Genomic DNA, 10,336 nt, shown 5'->3' on the forward strand with positions numbered 1-10,336 from the left:
GAGGGGAGGTGGATGATTGGAAGAAAAGTGAGGCAAAAGAAGTGGACTATAGGGATGCCATGAAAGAGAAGAGGAGGTGAAGGGCACATAGATGGAAGGAGGGAGGAGTAGTGTGGAGAAAGAGGGGGAGGAGAGGGCACAGGGAGGGTCAGATTTATTTCCTGTGCGCTGTGGATCCTGATGATGGTCCTCTCCTGGGTCACTGTGGGCTCTGACGAGGCGGACTTCCTCGAGGGAGAAGGCCAATAGGTCTCTCACGCACACTCCTGAAAGCACCAGTGTGTCTTTCTCACATCCTCATACTGTATACGAGTGTGAGTGTCTTTGTGTGTGTGTGTGTGTGTGTGTGTGTGTGTATGTCTGTCTGCATACATGCACGGGCGCTCAGAGAGTCAGTCACCGTCTGCTTTTAAGGTCTCAAGTTCTATTTCACATCAGAGTGAGGTGGGACTAAAAACCCAGATTCAATTTCATTTACTCCACTTTGAAGTTGGAATCACAGCTACTTTTTAACATTTTCTCATTTTTTTGGTATTCAGCCGGGGCGGTACGGTGTCTCAGTGGTTAGCACTGTCACCTCTCAGCAACAGGGACCTGCGTCTGTGGGGAATTTGCATGCATTTTACTTACTCCCATTCCAAAGACATTCGAGTCAGGTCGATTTTGAAAAGCCTGTATTTCCCTGTGAGCGTGACTGAATCCCTCACAGACTTGTTTACATAGCCTGAAGTGCTAACAATGTTTACGGGAGTTCACAAGCTCAGGAGCATGGATTTAAGAGAACTTAAAAGGACATAATCTAAGAAATTCTATAACTGCTTGAAGCGATGAATGTCTTGCAGAAAGTAATGGGCTGCTTTAATGACTACATTAATGTCCAATTACAATAAATGACCGAGGGCTGACTCTGAAATGACTCAGAACAAATACCTGCTTTGCCACCCTTTAATAACCAACTTTGACAGGTTTGCTTTACGTTAATTACAGTATAAAGCTCTCCTTTACTTTACTGTTATAATTGTTATTTAAACAAGACAAAAATGTCAGCCACAGTCAGTATGTCCATGTCAATAGAAGTCAGCCTTTAAGACCTGTAGGCAGTAAAAGGAGATTCTCCAGTGCACCACACCAATGTGTGCAGAATAGTAATATTCACTATATCAACTGGTTCTACCTGCCATCCTATAAAAAGGTTGCACTATGATGAGTTCAAACACATTATGTCACATGGTAAAATAAATCATTTGTTTGTGAATAGATATCTAATTAATGCATAAAGGCATTTAGCTTGTTCCTGTCTAATTATTTAAATCTCCTGTGGGGAGTTTTCTATTGGTTATGAAACAGACTGACATTAATACTGATGCCTCTTTATAATTTGAATAAAGCAAACGAGACCACAATCATTATTAACGCCTGAAACTGCAGCCGCCTGGTGAGTGTCAGTCAGAAGTGACTGACAGCACCCTGCAGAAACAGCCTTTATTTCCCCCATACCAATGATTCTTGATGACGGACATGTTTGACAGTTAAAGGTAAGTCAGATGAGAGTCTTTGTAATAATAATTTTTAAAAAAAAGAAAACGACTTACACGTGTGCAGAACAGAAACATCAAAAAGATAAGATGCACTCCTTTGTCCACTGGGGGTGCCAACATCGACGCAAACTAAAGTACCTCATAAAAAGCATCTCATAAAAAAAGTGATGCCGTCTTTCTGTTATTAATTTGAAGACACGTTTAGAAACCTGTTATTCCTTTTGAAAACTTAAATGTTGGATGTTGTACATCGATGTCCATTCATATTAAGATTTACGCCTTTCTATGTAACAGTGTCAGTCAGTCGCATCATTAGAGGTCAATAAAAAGAATGATCTCTAATCTTATAAAACTCTTTGTGTGTAGACGTATTTCATTATAGATTATTGTTATTTCATGGGCAAGAAAAAAAACATGGATTATTTAATTTGGCAGCACAGACCATATGTCAAATAAATAAACTCATATAAGGACAATGTTACTCACTTAGTTTGTGTCTACCTGTAGCTGAAAGTAATACAGAAAGAAGAAACAGGTGGGAGATAGCAGGTAGCAAAATCTTATTTCTGCCCCAGGGCTATATGAGCATTATAGCACTGTCTCTGTTAACTCCCAGTTCACCCAGCCACCTGATAATAAGCCTTGCAGCACTCAGGGAGAGAACAAGATTTAACAAAAAATATATTAAATGTTTTCAATTACTTTGGGAGTGCAATAAGCAGCACAAATCGCTTCATCTCCCAACTAATCTCCTCTTTCAATCTCTCTGCTTCTTACAGCGTCTCCTCACCCAAACCATGTGGGGCGAGCATGTCTAAAGCTGAAGGTGTATGTCAGACCTCCAGGTAAGTCACGCTCTGACTACACACACTTACGCACATACACCAGCACACACACACACACACACACACTTAAAGGTCCAGATTGGCTATCAAAGTAAAATTAGAGGGGAATAAGAGGTCTGATAGAATGCCCCGGCAACACTCTCTGCTCTGATTCACAGAGCAGCCAGGCAACACTTTAACACCTACACACACACACACACAATGAAAACACACACATTCTGACACATCCACGCAGACTATGAGGCGCATGCACACAGGCACAAAGTGGCATACGCACTTCACATCAAATCACATCACATCACTGTGGGTGTGAGGGAGACCTTCTGTCCTTGCAGAAAGAGAGCAGAGCAGGCTTAAAGTGCTCTCTCGAAAAAAAATGTAACCTACTCTGCCAAGCTCGATCCGCTCATAAGAAACAAGAGAGCAATCTAATAATAAAACCCAATGTATACTGTCGAAGCCGCGTCTAATAATAGACACTTCATATTTTTTAACGCAATTCCCCGTCTGTATCAGACTTGTGAAAAAAAAAAGAAATATGGTTGCCTTTCTCCAAGCAGATTTCAGCTTGGGAAATGTAGTTTTTTGCACATTTTTATATTAATGTCGACGCCTATGATTGAGCCACTTAAAACAACCTGACAAAAGGGTATAAAATACATGGGGATCAAACTACAGCAGGGTTTATGCTACACTTGTGCTATCTTTAGAAAAATCTACCTGTAAGACTTGTCAAAGGGGGATTCTACCCTAATGCCTAATAAAGAGCGACTTAAGATGAAAGCGGGTACCCGCTCATCTTCCCCAGATAATGACACGGCTTTGAAGATGTTAGCAAAAGGATGTGAGTCGGCCTTTTGCAGCTTTCCAGGCTCAGATCATTCCACATTGCGCTAAAGGGGGGGAAAGGGAAGTCTCTCCTCCTCTATAATTACTGAAACAACATACGGTCTTTTATTCTGACATTCCTGCAGCTCCTTTTTTCTGATTCTGCTCTTAAAGTAATCTGTCTGACATTGCAACTTCCATCTCATCTGTGAAATATTGTCACTGGGGTGAGCTGTGAGCGGCTGCACGTGTGTGTGTGATTGAACGTGTGTTTCGACACATTTGTGTGTGCGTGTCAGCTGCTCCAGATTCGGAGTCTGTGTGATTAAACTGTAATTAGGTTGGTTAAACTCCCCTGCAGAGCTTGGTTGCTGTCGACTCCCCCCTCCTTCCTCTTTCCTACCCTCATCCTTCTCTGACATCCCCTCTCTTCTGCCTTTCCTTTGCTTTTGACTGGTTTGAGTTTTGTGGTTTGTCACGCTTTACCACACCTCCCTTTCTTAACAGTTCCACTTGTCTATCTTTTTTTCTCTTTCTTTAAATCACTTTTTATTTTTTGTCTTTGATCTGTCTGTGTGTCTTTCTCAGCACAGATGTTTTGTCGTTTCTCTCTTCTCTCCGTTTCAGATGGGTCGGGATATGATTCTCCTGAGCCCTTCCTGACTGACGGAGGTCCGAGCTGGAGGCCACGAGGGTCTGTGGCCCTGTTAGCAGCTCTGGCCTCACTGCTCCTGGGCCTCTTCTCCTGGGTGTGACCCCCTCCAACCCCTCCTCTCCTCTTCTTCTTGGAGTTCCCACCCTGAGGTCGCTGGGCTGGGCTGGCTGTCCCTCTTTTAATCCACCACCCCTCAGGGAAGCCCTCTGTCTCTGTCCAACCACCTTCCACCTTCTTATGCGACCACCAACCACCCCCACTGCCAGTCCCTCCCATGCCCAGCCACGGACACACTTTCCAGGCCTGGCTGAGAGGATTTTGGTCGTTTCTGGAAGCTTCCCTCCATCTCTGATCTCAGATTTCTGGGTGGAACAACACCTCTCAGCTGAGAAACACAAGGGAAATGTCTCTGCACTCATATCAGGAGGTCCTTTTTTTTTTGATTTGACTATTGACTCCTGGTGGCTGATGGGGTAGATTTAGCCACAGCTATGATTAAACTTGTCGTTCCAGGGCAAATTCCTATCATGCAATCACGGCAGGATGCATTAAGCGACAGGCCTGGATGCACAAAAATTGGATTTTTTCTCCTATTGCTGTCCCATTGTCAAACCAAGAATTGGAGGTGGCCAAGCCTGCATTGTAATTGAAATTCTATATTATCTGGACCTTTTCCAAGTCTGCAAGGAGCAAATGTACAGAGATGAAGAGGAGAAGAGTGACCCGAGCCGTGCAGAAGAGAAAGCAAACCAATGCGGGCACATGTTTGAATGGCCGTATGGGAAATGTAATATTATATGTGTTGATATTTTAGGAGCAGTGTAGAGTCACAGAAATGTGATATAAAAGAAATCACAGTTTTATTTTTTATGAGAAACTCAGATTTCACATTAAAATGACAAGTATAATCATAGGCTGGTTCAGAGGGAGGGTGAGGGGTGGGTGGGTGTTCCGGGTGGGTTTTGATGAGGTGTATATTTTCAGGTGGGTTGTGTTTTGTCTTATTCATGTTTCTAAACAAAGCATTTATCACAGCCTGGACAGCATAGGCTTAATTCAGCACTGTCTAACGTCTCGATTGGGTTCGGGTGGCTTTTGGAAAAGTGACTTTCTTATGTATGAATGTACCACTGGTAACCCACTTCTTTGTCTTTCTGTATTATTACAACTGTGGTCACTTACTTCTATCAGATCGGTGGGTTTTGAGGGCATGGAGGGGGCGGGCAGGAGGTGGGTGACGTGAGAACGAACGAGGCACAGGTGAGAAAAAGAAGGAGGCGACACTCAAGTTGCATGACCACTGTGAATCCTTCAGATCAATCTCGTTTGTAATGATGATATATTTTTTCATGGGGGAAAAAAAAAATCAAAAAAACACCCTGCTACCGCTCTCTTGCTTTCCCTGAGACTTTTTTTCAGACATCAAAAAAAACAACCCTCTCTCCTCGCACTGTTTCTCCCCTCATTGATGGATTAGCTCGAGGCGGGCCGGGAGATAAATGGACCCAAAAGGTGAAACTGAAATGGAAATCAGCCCTCGGAGCCAGGGGCCGGATCACCATGGACGTAAACACAGACTGAAGCTGGTCCCAGGTCTGAGGGTTAAACCAATAAGGGAAAGCACACAGACTGTGGCTAACCAGGCAAGGTGTGTATGTGTGTGTGTGTGTGTGTGTGTGTGTGTGTGTGTGTGGTAGCGTCACAAAAAACACACATGCACAAGCACACACACACACACACAGACGTGAATACCATACACACATGCAGTCTTTGATAACAAGACTGTTCCTCTGAGACTGTGGGAGCATTCATGGACACGACTATAAAGGGAAAAAAACTCAAAGAGAGGGGGGAGCACAGGGGTGGGTGTGGGGGGGGAGTGTGTGTGCATCATGGGACTGAAACTTCTTTAATGTTGGGAAGTGAACATTATGAGCAAGCACTGTGAACACACATACATACACACATGTACAGATTAACACAGTGCAGACATATGTAGAAAAGCACATGCAAACATTTACAGCGACATGGCATGCACATACACACATGTACAAAGACACACACACACACACACACAAACAAAGGGGAAGCACTTCCTTCCCTGTTTCATCTTATTTTTGTAGCATTTAAAATCACTGTTAATTACTCCTGTGTGGGATGCAGTGATGGGGTCTAGCCTGTGGAAGATTAAAAAAATGTGTTTTCTCTTCTTCTATTCCACTGATGCTGTCCTTCTATCGTTCTTCTTCTTCTCTGGTTTGTGATCCATGGTTGGTAGTGGTAGGTAGGAGGCCTCCAGGTCTGAGCGTCATGTATGAGTTTGTCTCCTTTTTTTTTTCTGTTTGTGGTGTTTTTTTGTGGATGCTGACCTCAGTCATTAAAGTCAGTCGAGTCAAAAGTAAAACACCGACGTCCGAGCAAGGAGAGAAACACACAAATAAAGATTGTCTTTTTGTCTACTCGAAAAAAAACAAAAACCAAGTGGAGTTTCTTCATTGCAAATGTGAGTTCATTTTCATTTGTTGTGTTATTTCCTCCTCCTGATGATTGTATTCACGCATCAGTCTGCACCACCTGGGTCTTTATTTTTGCCGTGTCTATCATATTCTGACGTCAAAAGTCCTGGGACGGCGAGCGTCGAGCTCTGCCAGTCAAAGCATGAAATTATTCAGATGAAATCAGCCTCTCCAATCTTCAGCTGTTTCTCCCTCAGCGATGTGACAGCTAATCTGAACCCCTGACAACATGGAGACCGAATAGTTTGATAGCCTTTCCTCTCTGGTTTCAATCAGATTTTCAGCACGGTGGCCCAGCAGAGATGGAAAGGGCATTTACTCAAGTACTGTTCTTCTGTAACCATTTTGAAGTAATCATACTCTTGAGTTTTTCATTGTTAAGCCATTTTATTTCTGTAGGAAATTTTCTCTCTTTAATCCGACTAAAGCATTTTAAGGCTCTATTTTACTATTACCTTTAGAGATCTTCTTTTAAAAAACACATGATGGCAAGTCAATGATAACTGTGAGATTTAACCAGTGGTTTACAGGAGTGTTTTTATTGAAATCTTAAATCACTGCAGATATCTGTTAGAGCACGTTCATCCACTTGTTCACACTCTTCGTCAACTTGCAGTTAACAAAATACTCCTCAAACAAATCAAGAAATCCCCAGCTGTAGTCACCAGAAGTTTAAAACAAGAAGAGATGGATTAGAATAGAAAGAGCGTGTGTAATTATGCCACCTTATCACATCTGGGCATGATCCGCACAATCTCAAAAACAAGCATCCCAGCCAAACATTGGAGATATAGTTACGTTTGCAATATACTGTACAGTAGTTGAACAACTTGTGACTCTAATGTTTCTTGACAAACACATACAGATGATTCTGTATGTGAGCAGTATTACGGACATGAAACATGAATGTTGAATTTCTATAAACTTTTCCAAAAGTTGTTCTGCTTTGTAATATTTTTCCTCATTGCATCCTCTTCTTCTGCAGTGTATTTATAGCGTCCAAAAACCACCAGCTGGGTATCTTGATGCGATTAACTCCTTATACTTGCTTGACAGTAATTGGATGGAACTGCCTAAATTAATATTTTCTTCTGTAGATTTTCTAAAACCTTGGTAAATATTTGTGCCATTATTCTTTTCACTTTTAATTTGGCCATTGGTGCCTTTGTTGGGCAAGACAGCTGAAGAGAGACAGGAAATGTTGGGAGGAGAGAGTGGGAGATGAGGGCCGTGGTCGGGTTTAAACTTGGGGTTTCGGGATTTGTGGCACATTTTGATGGAAACTTGGAAGGATTTTTGAGATTTTCGATTTCCACCATCGTTGTTTGCTCAAACCCCAAAGACAGAGGAAGGGGATAAACACTTTTTTTTCACCTCCACATGTCATCTTTCACTCCTTAATTATCATCTCACAACTGGGGTGCCAGTGGCCTAATGAGGTCAGTTCATGCACCTCGTGTGCAGAGGCTGTAACTCTCAAAGCAGGTGGCATGGTTTGAAATCCAGTCTGTGGCTCCTTTCCAGATTTTTATTACCATGCTCTCTGCCCAAACACAACTCTATCCACTGTCCTGTTGCCCCCCAAAAACCTATGTTTTTAAAATCCACTCAAAACCTCTCAGATTTGGTTTAGACTTTTTGCATGTGAATAATCCTCACAGTGAGAACCATGTGGACTGTACATATGTTTAAACATGACTCCATATGCAAAGTAAAATGCCACTCATACATTGATACATCATTTGTGATGCTCAAACTCAATGTCAACTATAATAAAAGGCAGTAAAGGACCCATTTTCCCCAGAACTAGACGAACTATTACTCTTCATACTTTCATCAAATTTGTTTTGTATGGTTGTCATTGTATTTGAGGGAAATTTCAGATGCATAACTTTATCTTGTCGTAGAGTGTTCTTGAATCGTAATTTATTTTTTATTTTTTTAAAACATTACTTCTTCCCAATAATTACACAGACTCTCCTGAAACTGGAAGGTTTGATCAGCCACACCTGTGCCTATAAATAGTCAGATGTCCTTGAGCTAATATTACATGCTGGTGAAGCCTAAGGGCGAAATATTTAAAACGTGAATATGAAATGTTTCCTCAAAAGGTTTTTTTGCTCCCATATCTGGACATGAATAGACAGATAGACAATAGAAACGTCCCCCCTTTGGGATTTGTAAGGGCCAGTTCTAGCTTGAAACATTTAGGCCTGTTTTAAAAGAGTTATTTGAAACGTGTCTCTTTTTTGTGATCCGAGATGAATGTCAGAATCATTGTTTTTTTGGTGGGAAAACTGAGGAACATGAATAATAAATGAGCCTATCTTTGCTTGCTGAGCTCGGCCCTCCTGTGCAAAGCCAGCTAATGGCTATCGATGTCTGTAGTTTCCATCAAATTGCTTCACATAAGAGTTCAATTTAAATGGAGAAAGAGAAGACTCCAGTGAAAAGGAGACCGAGGAATGAAATTATCTCTGAATATTGAGACACATGCTTGGTCGGCCAATTCTTTGTCCTTACAAGTATCAGGTACCAGCCGAATTAGCCTAACGTAAAATTAAGCCCGACCAAGCACGGCCTCGAAAACGTTTCCCACCACAGCTCAATCCTTGTGAGAGGAAAGATTGATGTGTGATACAACTGGAGCGGAGCCAGAAATGAACAGATGTGCTGCTTAGAAATCATGAGAAACTAGGGATCTGGGCTGTGTCACTGACACACACGCACACACACACACACACACACACACACACAATTCTATCTCTGCGTATACTCCTCCAGATTCCTTTAATCACTTGATTATTTCAGCTATTTTCATTGGCTGGCGTACATGCAGGGCAATTATTGGCAAGAGTTTATTTGGCCTATATGGTGTTGATTTTGGCAACAACCAAAAAGACACTCCAGGAAATGCAGATGGCGACCTCCCTCCTATCTTTCCCTCCTTCGTTTCTGTCTCTTCATCTCTTCTTCTGTTGATTTCTCGCTCTCTCCGGCACATTATTAGGCTATAGGCTAATCCACTCTCCCCTCTTCTCTGTACTTTTGTCTCCCCGTATTCAACTAACCAGCATGATTTAGGAATTATGGAATTAGGGCAGCGCTCCCATCTCTATTAATGAGGAACAGCATGATGAAAGAGCTTGATCCTGAACGTGCCATCTGTAGTCACTATTACACATTCACTTACTCTATCGCTCTTTCTCACTCCTCTTTCTATTCTTTCCCCTTCCTTTCTTCCTTCCTCTCTCTCACACACACACATCCTCCGTCAGACACACTTACATTATAACTCAGCTGTAATTACAGAGGAAATACTAATTCTGAGCTCTTCAAGCACTGTTGGATGTGGCGTGAAATAGTGAAATGGCACGGCAGGAAAGTTAACTATAGACCACACACCCCTGCATAGACACACACACACACACACACATGCAGGAGCCCAGATGGACTGTGTGTTATTGCTGAATAATGCATGCTATGTAGACTCTATAAAAGATACATGGGCGGAGAGAGCTGGGCCTGGGCACCATGGGAAGTTTGGTGAGGGCAGCTCAGGAGAATCCCTTGAGCAAATTTGGAGTTGCCACAAAATGTTCAGCTTGTAGATATTTAGCTTTAGTTGACCCAACAGGGAAAACTATTAAGTCTCAGACTGAAAGAGTGAGATAAAAAACTTGCCTTTTATAGAGATAGTGAGTTGATATGTTGGCTGGCACTCAGCCCAGTGTCTTTGCAGTCACCTTGAGCTGGCTTTTGTGGTTTAAAAGTATAAAAACTGGGGGGGGGGGGATTACAGAGCAGAGTCAAATAATGCTAGAGGTTCACATTTCAGAGCAACTCTTAGAGACACTCTGAAAAATATCCAGTGGCCTGTGTTCATGTAAAACAGCCAGCATTCGGGGTGGGGGGTGGGAGGGGGAGGTCCGGGTGAAGGGTAAATGCTGCACT

The 10,336-nt window shown here is 42.4% G+C and overlaps 1 protein-coding gene across 2 annotated transcripts in view; it reads left to right on the forward strand.

The window, feature by feature from the left end:
• Positions 1-6,343, forward strand: part of efna2a (ephrin-A2a) — an 80,826-nt gene extending 74,483 nt beyond the window's left edge. For both annotated transcript variants that reach the window (XM_079370047.1, XM_079370048.1), the window contains exons 3-4: positions 2,318-2,383; positions 3,839-6,343. In XM_079370047.1, the coding sequence (XP_079226173.1) occupies positions 2,318-2,383; positions 3,839-3,966 (194 nt within the window). In that variant the 3' untranslated portion in view covers positions 3,967-6,343. The remainder of the gene's footprint in view (positions 1-2,317; positions 2,384-3,838) is intronic.
• Positions 6,344-10,336: the final 3,993 nt, after the last annotated feature.

This window comes from Symphodus melops (assembly GCF_947650265.1).
Source record: "Symphodus melops genome assembly, chromosome: 19".
Classification (NCBI taxonomy): domain Eukaryota; kingdom Metazoa; phylum Chordata; class Actinopteri; order Labriformes; family Labridae; genus Symphodus; species Symphodus melops.